Source organism: Megascapheus bottae, chromosome 2, assembly GCF_031878675.1.
Source record: "Megascapheus bottae isolate mThoBot1 chromosome 2, mThoBot2.hap1, whole genome shotgun sequence".
In the NCBI taxonomy this organism is placed as follows: Eukaryota; Metazoa; Chordata; class Mammalia; order Rodentia; family Geomyidae; genus Megascapheus; species Megascapheus bottae.
In genome coordinates, this window is record NC_143510.1 from 63,182,304 (window position 1) to 63,201,454 (window position 19,151).

Genomic DNA, 19,151 nt, shown 5'->3' on the forward strand with positions numbered 1-19,151 from the left:
TTAAAAAACCCACCCTGGTACTTATTTTCATCATCATTTAGGAATGAGTCAAATGGACATTGCTAATGGATGGAATCAAGCAATCTGGGGACACAGAGAAGTGCGTCTCCATGCAGACTTGTGTTTTTCATGGTTCCAGACTAAAGTTGATGAGAGTTGTGACATGTGGTTATCAACATTGATGTGTGTTTTCTCTCTTCTTCTTGGTCAGGCTTTTAAAAGCCAAACACCATATTTTAATTGTATCTTTTTAGAACTCCAAAGCCAATACCACAAAACATTGTTTTTTGTAAGAGAAGATAATGGTGGTTATGAGTTTTTAAATGCCACCAGGGTTTTAAGACACTAAATGTGCAAAACCAGAATAATTTATATCATGCACTTAAAAAGACTGTGACTCTGAAGCCAATTACCCTTCATTTTGTTAAAAAGTAGAAACCAGTATATTTTTGCAGTCAGCTGCAGAGTGGCAGTTTTCTGAATATCATCCAGTTTGGCTTCTTTACCATGTTCTGTGTGGCAAGTATCCCATCTATTGGCACATATCCTTCATAATAACTCAAAACTCCGCCCCCCCCTAACACACATCCAAAACCAGACCAAGGGATATAAACAGTCCTACTAACAAACTTGAAACAATTTCCATGATAACACTGGGACACTGCAGAAAATGAACTGTGGCTAAGGCCATGTGAAAAGCTGACCAATCACAGGCTATTCGTTCACTGTTGTAATAAGTGTAAAGCCATGGGAGGGGGGTAGTGTGTGCATGGGGGAGCAGGGCAGAGGAAACTCAAGTCTCCATTATTATTGCTGTTCTTTTTCTGTCTCCAATTGTTTGATCCTGAATGTTGCTCTGTACGCATTGTATTTTAATCATCTCCCTCCCTCTCTGTCTCTGAAAATGGCATTTATCCTATAGGGAGTTCATCTTCTTTCTTTAGTCTCTGGTTCTGGAGGATTCTCAGGCAATTTGAGTATTGCACACCCGGAGACATCACGCCATATACCTATAAGTAGTCAGGTTTGGGAGAATTTATTTCAATTTATATTCCATCCCCCGGAATTCCCATGGGCAAGGCTGATGTGAATTGTGACACAGAGGCATCTGCTCACCAAGGATCATGCTTGGCTCTCCAGATTCATAGCCAGAGGCTCCAGGGGTCCCTCTGGGGAGCCGCAGTGGGGCTGAGGCATGGGGGAGAGGGGTGACTGCGGGGCTTGTTGCTCTCAAGATTTACAATGTACTTCTTACAGGCAGCTCAGCGACCCCCTCTGTGGTTATGGTGTCTGCTGTGAGGAGCAGGGAGAGAAGCTCTCTCATCTCCCAGTGCCTGCCTGCCGGTCTCTCCTGGCGGCGCTCTCCCTCTCACCCTTTGCCTTTCCCTGGGAGTTTCAGTCCCTGAATGCAGCTGGAGTAGACTTGCCAATCTAGATCAGGAGCCTGTGCACACACACACACACACACACACACACACACACACGCACGCGTGCGCGCGCACACACACACTGGCGCGCTCTCGCACACGCACACTTTGGCTCTCCCCTGTGGGATAGGAAGCAAACCTTCATCTACCTGAAGTGTGCACGGCCGGACACTTCTTCCTCACTTGCCACCTCCACAGGGCCCAGCAGCCGGGGAACCCCGGGGAGCCTCCATCCGATCTGCAGCCTCCAGCCCTCGGCCTCCACCGCTGCCTAAAGTATCTGGGGTGCCGGGGAAAGCAGCGTCTTCTCCAGGACAGATCCCTGGCGGCGGCGTAGCTCCAGCGCCCGGGGACTTCCTCCAGCTGCTTCACCCCAATCACCCTCCATCATCACTCTTCCATCCTCTGCTCTCGGGTTCAGGGCGCCTCCCGAGCTGCCTGGTGCCGCGGCGGCCACTTCCACGGCGGGGCGAGCACATCCACCCAGAGGACTGGACGCCTGGGTTACTGGAGAGTGCGTGTGTGGGGGGAGGGGGGGCGCGGAAACCCCAACTTCCCTCCCCGCGCCATCGCTCTCCCCTCTCTCTTCTCTCTCTCCAGCGCTCCAGGTCCTCCCAGCCGGGAGCGGGTTGGACAGCTCGGGAGGAAAGCCAGGCTAGAGAGAGAGAGAGAGAGAGCGCGAGCGCGGTGCGGGGCGTGGAGAGCCCGGAGCCGCAGGCGCGCGGCGGGGGCGGTCGGGGAGCCGCGTGCGCCCGGGGCGCGCGGGGTGTTCGCCCCATAAGTAGCGCGGGGAGCGCACACACCGGACGACCGCGGACGCTTTCCAAGTTGGGTGCGTCCCGGAAGTGGGGTGTCCCGCGTCTCGAGGCACTCCCCGAGAGAGAGGCGGGGCTCCTGAGAACCGGTGGCCCGAGCCGGTCGTAAAAGAACCCCAGGCGGCCCCCCTAGGGTCCCCAGGCGGCGGCGTGGCGCCCTCGGGCCGCCGCCGCGCGCGCTCGGTGATGACAGCGCCGGCGCTGGCCGGGGTGGGCCGCCCGCGGGGGGTGGCCGAGGGGGCGGGGGAAGAGAAGGAGGCGGTGTGATGGCCCTGGACGGCGAGCGTGGGGAGCAAGAGGAGGAGAAGAAAAAGAAGAAGAAGAAAAAGAAGAGGAGGAAGAAGAAGAAGGAGGAGAAGGAAGAGGAGGAGGAGGAGGAGGAGGAGGAGGAGGGGGGGGCCCAGAAGAGAAGCTCACCCTCGGCCGCCCGCACCATGGCCGAGGAGGCGGCGGCCACCACCACCACTGCCGCTGCGCTCCGGGCCAGCAGCGGCCGGGGACTGTCGGACCCCTGGGCGGACTCGGTGGGAGGGAGACCCCACACCACCGAGCGCCACATCGCGGTGCACAAGCGGCTGGTGCTGGCGTTCGCCGTGTCCATCGTGGCTCTGCTGGCGGTCACCCTCCTGGCGGTGCTGCTCAGCCTGCGCTTCGACGAGTGTGGGGCCAATACAGTGTCTGGCACCGACGGGGCCCCCGCGGGCTTTCCGGAGCGCGGGAGGAATGGTAGTCTCCCGGGTTCGCCCCGGCACAATCACCACCACCACCACCACCACCACCATCACCACCACGCGGGCGGCGGCGGGGACTCCGAGACCCGCGGGGTAGCCATCCCGGATTCCCCATCTACCCAACCATCTCCGCCGCCGCCGCCGCCGCCGTCGGAAGAGGATGGAGAGCCGCAGCCGCAGCCATGGACGCAGCTGCGCTTATCCGGTCATTTCAAACCATTACATTACAATCTGATGCTCACCGCTTTCATGGAGAACTTCACCTTCTCCGGGGAGGTCAACGTGGAGATCGCGTGCCGGAACGCCACGCGTTACGTGGTGCTGCACGCCTCCCGGGTGGCGGTGGAGAAGGTGCAAGTGGCCGAGGACCGGGCCTTCGGGGCCGTCCCCGTGGCCGGTTTTTTCCTCTACCCGAAAACCCAGGTCTTAGTGGTAGTACTGAACCGGACCCTGGACGCCCAGAGGAATTACAACCTGAAGATCATCTACAACGCGCTGATCGAGAACGAGCTTTTGGGCTTCTTCCGCAGCTCCTATGTGCTCCACGGGGAGAGAAGGTACGGAGGGGAGGGAGAGAGGGAGGGAGGCGCAGCCCCTCGCCGCCACACCCGGCCCGTTGCAGGCGGGGAGACCCCAAGGAGAGCCAGGCTGGCTTCCAAGATCCCGGAAAGATGGGGAGGAGGAGGGAGGGAAGGAATGGTGGAGATACTTGGTCAGTGACTCTGGCTGATTCTATAGTCCTATCCAGTAACCGCAGAATGTTGCCCTCTCCTCTGGTCCAGACCTTCTGCTCCTGGCCAAAGTTATGTAGCCAGCCAGGAGTGCCGGGTTTTGAAAGGACAGTTATTTGAGTTGGGCCAGACTCACATCCAAAGCTTGTCAGGTTACCAACCAGGGCAAATACATGAGCGCCAAAGACTAGGGTTGCAAAGACGAGAGAGATTCAGTTTTATAAAGGATGCTTGCTGGACAAGACAGACACCCGCCTTTTCTAAACATGCCCACCCACCCCTAATTGTTAGTTTATTAAGTAGTTGTCCCAACGGCAGGCACTGAGCAGTGGATGGGCTTTGGCTATATAAAGTTTTCCAAAATCTCAAATTGGGATTCAGAACACCAGAAATGCAGTTCCTAGGGCCAGGTACAAGAGTAGGGATTGGGGAGTGTCAGCTGCCCTGGCCAAAGTCAGAGATAAGTGATTCTAGCTCTCAACTGAGGAAGACTTGGTGACTGAGTTGTGCCTCTAGGAACAATCATAGAAGTAAAGGGAAGGGAAGTTTGCTGGCAATCTCCAATGTCTTGTCACATAGGGAGTACATTGTCTGAGCTTTAGATTTGGGTCCTCCTCCTCCTCCTCCTCCTCCTCTTCCTTCTTTGTCGTCTTCTTCCTTATTGGGAAGCTGTGGTAATTTCACCTTTTATTTAGCGATCAGATTTGGGAACTCCTCTGTGTTCCTCTAGTTGTGGTGAAGTTTTGAAGAAAGACTTTAATCAGAACTGCCAATTCCTGCCTATGCCTGATTACCCCCAGTGTTCATGGCACTCACAAGATGCTCATGGGGCCAGTGCAGTTATTAGCACTCCCTATGTTACAGGTGAGGTAAGTCAACACAGAGACAAACCAGAAAAGCCGAGCCAGACCACAGAGTGAGCTGATGGAGTAAGGATTCAGACCAGGTAGCTTGTCTCTATAGAGCCCATACCTGTGTGTGTGTGTGTGTGTGTGTGTGTGTGTGTGTGTGTATGTGTGTGTGTATGTGTGTACTGGGTAATGACACTAGAACTGAGAACCTGAACACCATCCCTTAATTCCTTTCACCCTAAACTGGTACTTTATTACTTGAGCCAATATCTCCAGCTTTTTAGTGGCTAATTGGAGGTAACAACCTGGCAGATATTTCCTCCCCTTCCCCCCTACAGGCTGGCTTGAAACTGGGATCCTCAGGTCTCAGTTTCCTAAGTAGCTAGGCTTACAGCCATGAGCCGTCAGTGCCCGGCTCAGAGCTCATACCATTTATTCTCACTTGATGAGAAGAATAATCATACTCTCCTCACAGGATAGGTGCCTATGTTTATGAATGGATGTCTGAGGAGCACTTAATCCTGTGCCTGGCATGGAGTGTTCCCTAGGAATGCTGAGCTCTCATGAGCTTCCAGTAGCTTGCAAATGTACTGTTGAATGAATGAAAGTGATTCTTGCTCTTGGCTCTAATCCAATGCATCTAAAACAATCTTCAATTAATTAAATGGCTATAGGACAGGTGAACAACCAACATGAACTTAAAAATGAGATTAACAACGATGGACATGGTGGTGATTAGAAAGTAATCAGGCCTCTAGTTTCCTAGGGTGAACTGCTCAGAGCAGTGCAGGTCATCTGAGGTCAGCACGCTTGTCATTGGAGTCCAGGGCTCATGTGTTTAAAAACTCTCTAAAAGAAGTTACCACATAAGAGGGTGGGGGAATGATAGTTAAAACAATCTACCAGTGACATTTATAAATTACTTACTATCTGACATCTAAGGTCATACATGGATAATTTAGTCTTCTAACATGCTCTCAAGAAAATAGATTGAAAGTATTCTTTTCTTTTTGAAAGTACTCTTTAAACTCACAATTAGATCAGCTGTGCAGGGAAAGCATAGGGGGCAGATTTGCTTGTGATATGCAGAAACAAGCTTGTCATGTCAAATGGCAATAGTGGGAGTTACACATCAATACTGATACATCTTGTGTGGTGAAACACATGTTCCCTGAAATCCTGTTTTTCAAGTCATGCCAAAACGGATTTGGCAGAACTGAGCTTGTTTTGGTCAGTGCTTTCAAATTAAGAGAACTCTTCAAAAAGACCAGATGTTGCTGCTTGACCTATAACTGATTATTTGCGCCCCTAGTGCATATTTGTATTTAAACTCTCTTTTTCTGTTTTCCCCAAGGATGTAAATCATTTGGTTGGAAGTTTAAGTTAGTACATGGGTGTCTAACTCAGCATCCCATTAAAATTCAGTGTCCTACTGCCCTCAGGATGCTTTTTCTTCCTAAGCAGCACTTCCAGTAAATCCTTGTTCCCTTTTTGTCTCCTCTCTTCCATGTCAGAGTGAATCTGATCATTTCCTGGCTGTTTCCTGCTGGAGTGATAAGGCAAAAGAAACCTAATAAACCATTTTATAATTACATCAACATTCTATATATTAAACTTTCTGTTGTGTTGTTTTTGTTTTCAAGACTTCTTGGGGCATTTTTATTAGGAACTTAGCCAGGGGTGGAACTTTTATTGGTGAAGATTTTGCTCTCTAAATACATTGGAAACTGGCATGTCAAAACCCACTTTCCACAATGGCATAGACAGAAACTGAATTTCCACTTGATTAATGATTAAGTGTCTTGATCTTTAGTAGGCATCATTTTCTTTTGCCAATTTAATTATAGCTTAATTTCAGTAATGAAAATAAATATTTAATCTGTCAACTAGAAGTACTTTAAAAAGTGATACTACAACGTAGCCCACTTTATTTAGACTCTGTGGAAACCATAAGTCCCTAACACCCTGTCAACCTGATTCTGTCTTAGGGCTCCTGTATCAGAGAGGAGGAATTTCAGTGAGACCAGTAAATTAGATTCTGCTGTTTGCTCTGTATCTTTGAACACTGGAAAAGATTTTTCTTACATTGGGTGTGGGAGGGTGTTTGATTCTGTCATACAGGGAAAATGTCCCAGGTACTGGTTTCTATACTGTGCTGAATGAAGTTTGGAATAGAAGCTTTGCCTACCAAGCCAGGATTCCTCAACAGCAAGCAACTCTCTCAACATCCTCCGCTCTCTGAGTATCTCATACTCATTTGGCTAAAAAGAAAACTCGTCACTTGTTGAATACTGGAATAAAATAAATTCTCAGAACTATGAGATGTTTATATACAAGCAGTAAATTATCTCCAATCAATGGAACACATATTTACTTTTTTCTCAACAAGGTGTGTAGGCAGGCAGATAAAAGATACGTGTATTTATACCACAGTCTCTTAGGGGAGAATGCACTTGCTTAGGACTAGGAAAAATGTTCATTTACCTGAAGTAATTGCTGCTTTGGGGTAGCCAGATGGTGTGTACACCCATGTTCAAAGTAGGGTACCTTAATTTAGATCCAGATGGTCAGATCGAAAGAGGAAATTTACCCAAAGTAAATGAACATTTTATTCATTTTTAAAAGAGACTGCTTTTTCTTTGACAAACTTTGATTGGGTCTATAACATGCCAAAGTGACAGAAGACAGAATAAAAATAGATTTTTTTCTATAAAGGGTGTTTAGAAAGAAACCATGAACATAGAGTAAGTTGAGAAAATAATAATTGCAGTTCTCAAAGAAAATTGGAGATCTTCTTTTGTCAAAATCTTGGGAAGTCTGCAGAATATTTATCTCTGGGCACACCTACACTGTTTGGTGCTATTACAAGTACCTTGTTTATGATATATATGTATATATGGTTTTTAGAATGAATTAATAATTGTGATAGTTACTACAGGCAAGGAAAACACCACATTGAATCTATGTTAAAAGCTGCCTCTTTTCTCCTCCTCTTTTGGTGACTTTTCCATGAGCAAGTGGGAGTATACATGGCTTTTTGCCCTTTGTAGGAACACTGTGAACTGAAAAATCTTGAGAACCATTTGTTTCTGCGAAACATTTTTATATGACTTCTTGATGGATTTAACCCACTGTTCTTTTTTTTTTGGTAGGTACATATGGCTAAACTGGATACTGGTTTCAATTGAAAATGTCACCAATGAATTAAGTTTAATATATGTATATATATATAAAATATGTGTGTATGTATATGTACATACATTATATATAATCAGAAAAATAGTTGTTGTTTGTCTTGTGTTTTTCTGTGTTCTTTCTGATTCGATCACATGAGATAGTAATAAAACATACAGCTTCTCCAAAATAGTTACGGAAGCTAAAAGAGTTCGATATGTTTATACTTAGTGCAGCTTCAAACAGGGTCTTTCTGTTCTAGATCTCTCTCAAACAATGATTGGCCTCTTGTTTCCTCTCCCAGTATTTGCTTTGTACTGTGTATTTGTTTTCTTGAAACTCATTTTGCTGGTCAGTGTGTATAGGCTTGAAACAGTGGTACAGGACAATATATTTTTGCTTGAAGAGGGTAATAGCTGGCTAAGCCTGCAAGAGACAGGATGCACCTATGCAAGCCAAGAGTAACATAGAACCAGTTGAACCAGCTACCCATGAATTCCAGTTGGGAGGCTTGAGGCCAGCCTGGGAAAAATGTTATCCAGACCCTGTCTTAAGCAACCATCCAGGCATGGTGGTACCAGGCTGGTGTCAGTTATGTGAGAAGCATAGGTCATCGGAGGTTGGAATACAAGTCAGGCCCTGGGCAAAAAACAACAGAAAAAAATAACGAAAGTGACAAAGCACTGAGGGTGCAGCTCAGGTAATGAAATACTATCCAGTGCGGGGCCTGGAATTCAAATCCAAGTTCTTCAAGACAGAAACAAAGAACAACCACAAAGAGGTACACCAAAACAGTGAAAAACCGTTGAGTTTTCAAACATAATGGCAAAGCAGTCTCCCTTCTTCTTGAGCTAAGATTGTTGTTGTTACATGGTCGGCATCATTACCATCCTCACCATGATTCTCTTCATCCAGTGTGTACTCTTTACATCCTTCCAAGGTTTCCAGCAGAAGCTTGGTTCTTTCAGAGATTTTTTTTTTATTTTTTTGCCAGTCCTGGGCTTGAGCTCAGGGCCTGAACACTGTCCTTGGATTTTCTCAAGGCTAGAGCTCTATCACTTGAGCCTAATCAACACTTCCGGCTTTTTTCTATGTATGTGGTACTGAGGAATCAAACCTGGGTCTTCATGCATGCTCGGCAAGCAGTCTACCACTAGGCCAAATTCCCGGCTCATCAGAGATCTTTTTTTTCAGTGCTGTGTCATCCTCTTTCCAACACTAGAGAATGAAGATTGTTTGTCATGGTTAAAGTTTTGCTGGAACCTGGGAAAATTCAGAAGAGAAAATGATTCCCTGTTCTCCCTTTCCTGGACAGTGTGAGGCAGTTCATAAACAAGCACAACTGAACAATGGCGCAGTAAAAGAAGATTGTGTGATTGAAGCAGGGTGCTCATGGCTTGTGCTCATAGTTACTCAGGAGGCTGAGATCCAAAGATCAAGGTTTGAAGCCAGCTCAGGCAGGAAAGTTTGAGAGACTCTTATATCTGATTAACCACAGAATGTCAGAAGTGGAGCTGTGGCAAAACTAGTGCCAGCCTTCAGTGGAGAAAACGAAAGGTCAGCATGTAACCCTGAGTTCAAGTCTCAGTATACACACATACACACACACACACACACACACACACACACACACACACACACACACACACACACACACACACAATGTGATCAGTTGGACTGTCCTGACCTTCAATCAGCTTAGACACCTGTTGTGCGCAGATGATATATTCAAAGGCTTCTCACAGTTTTCCTCCCTCATCCCTCTCCTCACCTTTCTGGTGACTTTCAGGATGGCTTTAATGCAGTTACTCAGATTTTTCCTCATAACTGACAACTCAAACCAATCAGAATTGAGGTAAGAAAAGAGTATCATTTACTTTTATCTGTATTGTTATTGCTTTCTTACGTACTTCGCTGGTACTGGGGTTTTAACACAGTACCTCAAATGGCATAGGAAGATGCTCTATCATTTCAACTATACCTCAGCACTTGGGCTTTATAAAATTATTTTTTAGGTAGGATCTTGCATTTTTTTGTCCAAGACCACTTGAGACAAAGATTCTCATATCTATGGTTTGCCCCTTCTCCACAGCTAAGGTCAGAGGCATATATTACCATGCCCAGCTTGTTGATTGAGAGAGCTTCTCACTAACTCTGTGTCAGTTGATTGTGAATCTCAATCTTCTTAATCTCTGTCTCCTAAGTACTTGGGATGAGAGATATAAGTCACTGCATCTAGCCAATATATTATTTTTTGAAGAATAATAGTCAATCTCTTAATGCTGTTTGTGTGTGTGTGTGTGTGTGTGTGTGTGTATTGTGAGTGCGGATGTGTATGAGTGTGTGACAGTGTGTTCATTATCCTCCTACTAGCAGCAGGCTTTCAGCAACCAGACTGCAGGCTTTATATTTCACTGCCACGGATTAGATTTATGACCTTGACAATGTTTCTATTGGTTCTGTATCCAGGGGTCTTCATCTGAACAATGAGGCACAATGCATTTCTTTTTCATAGGTTTGCTGTGAAGAGTGCGTGACTATCAGAGCACTGAGAGAAGTGCCTGACACTTGGTAAGCACTTCTGTGACTGTTAGACATGATCTGATTAAGCAGGCTGGAGATGTTCTCTGTAAGATTTGTAAGGTAATGGGAGCCCGAGTCTCCGGTTTTAGAGTCTTCTCTTGCTGGCTAGACAGTGGGGGCCTCGTCTCCTTGTGTTCATTCCTTTGACTCCTAAGGAAGAGTTTTGATCCTTCTATCTATGAAGAGTTAAGGGAGGCAAGGAGAGTAAGAATTAAGAGCCTTGCCATCATGAAGAGAGAGGTGGGAGGAGAAAGATTGGTATTTTACAGCTACAGAAACCCCAAGCTTGGACCATACCTTGTGAGAGGGAGAGGACTGAGGGAGCAGAAAGATGAAGGGAAGTAAAAGAGATTCCCAGCTTTCTGATGATGGTACTGCTGACTGTCAGTAGAGAGAATGATTGCAAGAACCAGAGAGTGAAAGGTCAAGGATGCTGTCAGTACAGGGAGCAGAAAAGCCTCAGGTGTCAAGGGAATGTGTATCAATCATTAGCTGATGCTCCCAAAACTTTCTGGGAGTTTTCATAACAGCAGTGTATTAGAAGGTTCACATCATGCTTTACTTCTTTCCTCATCTAAAATAAGTGAATATCAGATGCCAAGTTTATTTATTCTTATGAAAACTTCCTATTACGACCTTGCAAACTAATTTTAGTGTGTTATAACACTTTTTATTTTCAGCGATGATCTAGTATGCAGTACACATTTTTGATAAGGATAGTTGGTACCTAAATGGGAAAACAATTACGAATATTATGCTGTGTTTTTATAACACGATTATTCACATATGCACCACTTCCTACATACATATTGCTGGCATTATTGCATTATGCTTTTAGTTTACTAGAATGGTTATTTAAAAAATAGACTACACACTTGCTGTAGCATTGAATATTCAGCAGGAGTACTTTTCTTTTGCAATGGCAGAGGTTTAATGACTCATTGAAGTACATAAAAACACACAGTCTCAACAACAGCCCATTTTGGCTTCAAATGCTTTGTCATGGAGTAACAATTTGCATTTTGATCAACAACTTTAACTTTAAATGATACGTGCGTAACTTCCATGACCTTGTAACTTAGTTCATTTTAATGGGACATATGAAACTTCTCTAGCTTTATACCAATCATTTTCTCCATTCAGCTGAAAAGTAACCAGATGGTCCATTGGACCTGGCCTTAGGTCTTAGAAGTTTTTTGTTGTTGTTTTGTTTTGTTTTTATCAACAGTCTTAAACTACTATAATCCTAGACCAAATGCCAGTGCCATAGAATCAAGTTCCGGTATCATTTTTTTTAAAAAAAATGTGTTATACATATGGTAGGTGTAGATGAGGTCAAAATGAAAAACAAAAACAAAAACAAAAACCAACTTTGATTTGTGAGGTCATTTTGTGAGATTGTCTTGATTTTGGTGGATCCCATAGTAAAAAGCTATGTATTAGTCAGTGATAGCAGTGCTTATGCAAATGCTCATTTTGTCTCTATATTTTACCCTTATGAAAAGGCAAATGGAAAATAACAGAACAGAAATTGTCTTGTATCCCATACTACAATTTGTTGGTAAGATCAGTCAACGTTAATACACCACTCCTGCTGAATGTTATTATAATGACTTGACACAAAGGAACTTGCCTAGTAAACTTCCGCAGAAAAAAGAAGAAATCAATTCTCTTCTATCCTTCAGAGGCAGCACAGAGCTGTAAGGCCTACTCAGTTCATCCAAAATGTCGAATAGACAAGTTGTTAAGACAATTAACTAATTTATTTTTAATAGAAAAGAATCACAATACATGTATGTTATTCATTTTTAAAAATTAGGCTGAAGTGACATTCTTGGAGTTGACACTTGCAGAGTGTCACTTTTAGAAGTAGAATTTTTTCATGGTAATAGGTATTCGTTAAAAGATAACAATGATTTTATTTGAGAAAGCAGGATGAAGATATAAAAATACTTCACCCCATTACCTTCTGTTTTGTTTTATGCTTTGGAGTATTTAAATACATACACAAATACACATATGTGTATAAACATGCATATGTATATGTACATACACTTATGTTTATACATGTATATGCACATACATATGAATATACATGTGTATATGCACACATATACACATGTATATATGAATATGTAAAACATGCACACAATATACATTATATATACAAATCATCATGCATTATATCAAATCATACAATTATTATTTGCTTCTTTAAATCTTCCTTTCTAAAGGTCTCTGATGAGTCTAACGACAGAATAGGTCTTATATCCATTAATTAAAGGGAATAAAGAACTATATGCCCATGAGTTAATATGCTCACTGTGGTCTATTGAGGGCACTGGCCTAAAACTGGTTCTCTCTGTTGCAAAAAGAAGCTCAGAGTGAGCCAGTGTTAGATGACTACAGAGATCTGAGAGAATTAGAATCTATAAAACAGCAGGCAGGGCATTGACTTCCTAGGTGTGCCAAAGTTCTCTTAAATCTTTACTTCTATGCTTTCTCTTGACAGACCACTCACTTCTCCACCCATTTCTGACCTTTCCACTTCCATCCAGGTTTCCAGACCAATTCTTATGCTTCCAAGCCCGTAAGGCCTTCTTGCAGTACATTGCCAGGTGTTTCTCAACAGGGGCAATCCCACATGTAGCAGTCAAAGCCAGGGATATTGCTGACTTTCCCACAATGCAGCATTCACAGGGGTTGATTATCTAGCCTGAAATGTCAATTGTGATGAGGTTGAGAAACCCTGCCTAAACAGAATTGGATGCTTCATACCTTTTCTTTCAGTACTATGGCTGTTAGCATACTAGCTGTCTAGGTATACGTTAAATTTGTTGTGCTAAGAGAAATAAATTCCTTTCAGGAATGAATCATATATATTTTTACTTTTGAGTTTTGAAGACTAAAAGAAAAAAAACAAATAATTAAGAGAGGTAACCTGCAGGATAAATGTACTTAACAGCAGGGAAAGATAACATATTTAAAGCAACTCATCAAGTGTGAGGGATATTTAATTTTAAATGTTTGTTCAGTGATAAGATCATAAGTTGGCAAAGACTTTACATATAATTTGGTTGAAGTGCTTTTATTTATCAGGGGACTTCAGATTTTTAATTTAATTTTAATTTTTTTGCCAGTCCTGGGGCACTCTACCACTTGAGCCATAGCACCACTTCTGGCTTTTTTCTATGTATGTGGCATCGAGGAATTGAACGCAGGTCTTCATGCATGCTAGGTAAGCACTCTTACCACTAGGCAAAACTCCTCGCCCTGAATTTTTTTTTTGCCAGTCCTAGGCTTGAGCTCAGGGCCCGAGCACTGTCCTTGGACTTTCTCAAGGCTAGAGCTCTACCACTTGAGCCTCAGCACCATTTCTGGCTTTTTTCCTATGTATGTGGTACCGAGAAATCCAAACCAGGTCTTTATGCATGCTAGGCAAGCACTCTACCACTAGGCCAAACTCCCCGCCCCCCTGGATTTTTTTTTAACACTGAGTTGAACCCCTTTATGCTAAAACTTCTGGAGAAACTAGGAATCCATGGAACATATGTATGACAAACCCACAACTAGCATTATACTTAATGGCAAAAAGCTAAAGCTATTTCCTCTAAAATCAGGAACAAGGCAAGGATGCCCACTCTCTCCACTCCTCTTTAACATGGTATTAGAATTCCTAGCTAGAGCAATAAGGCAAGAAGCAAGCATAAGGGGCATCCAAATAAGGAAAGAGGAGATGAAACTTTCCTTCTTTGCAGATGACATGATTCTATATTTAAATAAACCTATAGACTCCATTCCCAAGCTGCTTGGGCTGATTCAAAACTTTGGCAAGGTAGAAGGGTATACAATTAACCCTCAAAAATCAACTGCCTTCCTTCCTTGGGGCCGGGAGTTTGGCCTAGTGGTAGAGTGCTTGCCTAGTATGCATGAAGACCGGGGTTAAATTCCTTGGTACCACATACATAGAAAAAAAAAAGCCAGAAATGGTGCTGAGGCTCAAGTGGTAGATCTCCAGCCTTGAGAAAGTCCAAGGGTAGTGCTCAGGCCTTGAGCTTAAGCCCAGGACTGGCAAAAAAAAAATTCAACTGCCTTCCTATATGCCAACAATGAGAGGAACAAGGCAACAATCAGGAAAACAACTCCTTTTGCAATAGCATCAAAGAAAATAAAGTACCTAGGAATTAACTAAGAATGTAAAGGACCTTTTTGATGAAAACTTTAAAACCCTGAAAAGGGAAACTAAAACAAAACTGAGGAAATGGAAAAACCTCCCATGTTCTGAATTACAAGAATTAACATCGTGAAAATGGCAATCTTGCCAAGGGCTATCTACAAATTCAACCTAATATCCATCAACATCCCAATGTCATTCTGTAAAGAAATAGAAGAGTCAATCAAAAATTTCATATGGAATAAGAAAAGACCCCATATAGAAAAAACAATTCTTAGCAGAGAGAACAGCACAGGAGGAATTTCAATACCAAACTTTAGACTCTATTACAGAGCCATAGGGACCAAAACACCTTGGCACCAGCATAAGGACGGGCCTGAAGACCAATGGAATAGAACTGAGGACCCAGATATTAACTCACAGACCTGTGGCCACCTAATCTCTGATAAGGGAGCCAAAAAAAATAGAATGGAAGAAAGACAGCCTTTTCAACAAGTGGTGCTGGCAGACTGGTTAAGCACCTGCAGAAAACTAAAGTTGGATCCTTCTTTGTCATCCTGCACCAGGATTAATTCCAAATGGATCAAAGACCTGGAGGTAAAAGCAAATACACTGAAAACTTTACAAGAAAGAATAGGAGATACACTCAATCTCCTTGGCACATGTCAAAACTTTCTTAATAAGGACCAAGAAACATAACAAATCAGAGAAAGTCTGGATAAGTGGGACTGCATTAAACTGCATAGCTTCTGTATGGCAAAGGACATAACTAGCAAATTAACTAAAAAGCATACAGAATGGGAGAAGATCTTCACTAACCATACAACAGACAAAGGCCTCATATCTAAAATATATCAACAGCTCAAAAAATTGAATCACTCTAAAACTAATCTCCAAAGAAACAACCATCCCATTAAAAGATGGGCCAAAGACTTAAAGAGAGACTTCTCTGAAGAAGAAACAAAAATGGCCTATAGACACATGAAGAAATGCTCGACATCTCTGGTCATAAAAGAAATGCAAGTCAAAACAACTCTGAGATTCCACCTCACTCCAGTTAGCATGGCCAGGATCAAGAAACCTAATAACAGCAGATGCTGGAGAGGATGTGGCCAGGAGGGATCACTACTACACTGTTGGTGGGAGTGCAAACTTATTCAACCACTATGGAAAGCAGTATGGCAGTTCCTCAAAAGACTAAACATAGAGCTCCCTTATGACCCAGCAATTCCACTACTAGGTATTTACCCAATTGTCCAGAAACAAGAGCATACTAAATCTACTAGCACAATGATGTTCATTGCAGCACTATTTACTATAGCAAAGATATGGAACCAACCCAGATGTCCCTCAGTTGATGAGTGGATCAACAAGATGTGGTATTTATACACGATGCAATTCTATGCTGCTGTCAGAAAGAACGACATCACCCCATTTGCAAGGAAATGGAAAAACTTAGAGAAAATCTTATTAAGTGAAGTAAGCCAGAATCAAAGGAACATAGGCTCAATGGTTTCCCTCATTTGTCATAATCTCTCCTAGGAGAGATTTACAATAGAACAAAACGTAGATTCATAAGGCCATATAGAATGACACTAAATGAAAGGACCTCCAGGATATAGAAACATAAGCCATAATTTGGTTACTTGAAATTGGACAGGGAAGGGGGGAAAACCAAGAGGTGGGGAGGGTAATGGGGACCAAGACATGTGGAAGGGTATCAATGTATGTGAATTAATGCACCTTCTATCTGGCAAACATCATGTAACCCTTTTATTAAATACAATAAAAAATATTAAAAAAGAAACAAAAGCCATAATGAGTGACTGTTGTCCTTAATACACTGTGTTATCTCTCATCTCTTTTGCTGTCTCTTGGTTATCTCATATTGTTACAGTATTTCATCTTGTTATCTGATATATTGTATATATGTGTTTTTGGTTATTTGAAATCAGATACGGAAGGGGGGAAAACAAGATGAGGGGTGGGTTGGGGGGAGGGAAATGGGGGCCAAGACATGAGAAAGGATATCAATGTTTGTGAAATAATGCACCTTCAATCTGATGAATATAATGTAACCCTTCTATTAATTACAATTACAATAAAAATATATGGAAAAATACTGACTTGAAATTCAATTACAGTCATTCTTAGGTATCAGACTGTGAAATTGGTATTTCTTCATTTAGACATTATCAAAATATATGGTAAACTTCTTTGCCAAAATGTGCACTGTGCAAATAAATTCATGGAGAATAACAATTGCAGAAGTTACTAGGCATCTTGATATTTTTTTAAACCCTGAGGGTCAGCTATTTAAATTGCTACCTCCCCCAAACATGCTTATTTACTAAGAAAAAGGGAAATAGGCCACACAAAGCATTTCTTCTATATAAGTATTTGGTTTATTAATCTAGTAGCACAGAGTTATATAGATATACATCAAGTATGTTCCTACCCATTAGCTACTTAATGTCAATGGCATATCTGATTTTTACTTGAAAATATTCTCATTTCAACTTCTCTGTCCAACTCTTATAAAACTTTTGTCTGGCATGTGTGTCTGTGAAAGGTTTTTTTCTTTAATAATATGCTTGCAAAGATTTTAAGGACTGATGATTCTATCTTTTAAAAAATTTCTACCAAGTCCCTAATTCAGCCTGTCCATAGGATGCAATCTCTACTGAGAGTGTGGAATTGTAGACTTGAATGTTAAAAGGGAACACAATTTTATGTATATAATTCCATGGATATCTTTTAAATAGCCCCAGGAGGTAAATGCCACACTCTGTAGATGTTTCAATTAATAAATTGAAAGATAAGGTTCACTAGCATTGTGTGAGATAAAGGCACAGGAAGGCACAATTATAATGAGTACATTTTAACCTGAAGGTTCTGACATTTCCATTCAGCAAACATATTTAGTGCTATCAGAAAATAATTCCAAAACTATAATTCCTGCAAATTTGAAAAGATGGTTCTTTGTTACTTATAGTTGAATTAAAACATTATTTATAAATTATGGATAAGAATTAATTTTACTGCATTTGAAAGGTCACCAGCTATGTGCGCCTTCTCTTTGTGTCTTTGGACAAACTACTTAACCTTGCTGAATCTACTTTTTCATTTTAGAAGTTTATAGAAATTGGACAATTTGTTCCAAATATTTCTTCTACTTTTAACCTTGTGTTTGCATGAGGATTTATAGTTAAAACTCTTTCTCATATATTACCTTATATTACCATCATGATATTTTTGTAGGGAAAGCCAAGGAAACATTATTGTTTTCTTTTCCCCTAAGGAAAACAGAAGCTTAGCCAGTTGTGTGACTTAACTAAGTTTGGCGCATAACAGCCCAGCATTGTTCCCAAGATAACTCTCAAACTCCCTCCCTATGAGATAAGTATACAATCAGTCTTTCAAACATGTTATTTTTCTCTACTTCAAACCTATACTTAAAAAAAGTATACCCTCCATGTTACATTTAAACTCCTTAATTTTGAAATGTTGTGAATATTTATGCTTCCTGGCTTGAGTCAGAAACAGCCAGTAAGATTCAATACACATGTCAACCTGTATTGATTGGCAGCTGCCTGAAATCCTGGCCTGAGAATAATTTTGAGGCCAAGTCCAAGGTTAGTGGGAATGTGTACTATATTCTATTAACCATGTGTGGTCTGGGTGGTAAAGAAGGGAATACTGGTTAACTCCTTATGGAGGAAAAAGTCTGCAAGATTAAAACTCTGTAATATGCTATGATCCTATATTAACTTGCCTCATATCAAGTTTCATAACTAGCTTGTGGTGTGTGTGTGTGTGTGTGTGTGTGTGTGTGTGTGTGTGTATGTGTGTATGTGTGTGTGTTGGGTTTGAACTCAGGGCTTCATATTTGCTAGCTAGGCACTTTACCACTTGAGCCACACCTAGCCCTTTTTTCTCACTTTTCATTGGGTTAGCCTGGGACTACCAACCTCTGACCTAAATCTATGGTGAATCACAGGTATACCCTACCACACCAAGCTTCTTCTTTGAGTGGGTTCTTACTAACTTTTACCTTGGATGATTACCTTGCTTACTACATTCAAAGTAACTGGAATTATTGGCATGAAGTAGAAACCATTTTTGGGGGTCAGTGTTGGCCTTTATACTCAAGGTCTCATACTTTCTAGGCAAGTGCTGTTCCATTTGAACTACATAGACCATTTTGTTTTAGTTATGTTTGAGACCTGTTTTATGTTGTTTTCTGGCTCAACTCACACTATAGTCCTACTTACAACTCTGCATAACTGGTAGGAAAACACTGTTTTCTGTTTCTGTTTATGGGTACCTCACTAACGTTGTTGCCCAGAGTAGCCTTGAAATGTGACTCTTCTGATTTCCTGCCTCTTAAGTAGCTAGGATGACAAATGTGGGCCCCGATACCTGGTCCAAAAGTTTAAGCTTTTCACAAATGATTTCTCATTTAGAAGTGTATCCTTCAAGTGTTTTTATTTTGTGATCATATGTTGTGGAAGAATGTGGAGATTGGTTCTAGAGTTTGAATGAGATGTACCTTGATCTGACAGTTGAATCCACAGATAAGGGGAACCGTTAGATTCTTCAGCATACATGCAATCTGTGGAGTCTTCTCTTTGAATGTTTGATACTGGGCTTTAAAAGAGGGGG

At 42.3% G+C, this 19,151-nt stretch overlaps 1 protein-coding gene across 1 annotated transcript in view; it reads left to right on the forward strand.

Moving 5' to 3' along the window:
- The first annotated feature begins 2,451 nt into the window (after positions 1–2,451).
- Trhde (thyrotropin releasing hormone degrading enzyme) overlaps positions 2,452–19,151 on the forward strand; it is a 346,217-nt gene continuing 329,517 nt past the window's right edge. Inside the window, exon 1 of the mRNA XM_090328261.1 lies at positions 2,452–3,530. Within this exon, the coding sequence (XP_090184387.1) occupies positions 2,509–3,530 (1,022 nt within the window). The 5' untranslated portion in view covers positions 2,452–2,508. The remainder of the gene's footprint in view (positions 3,531–19,151) is intronic.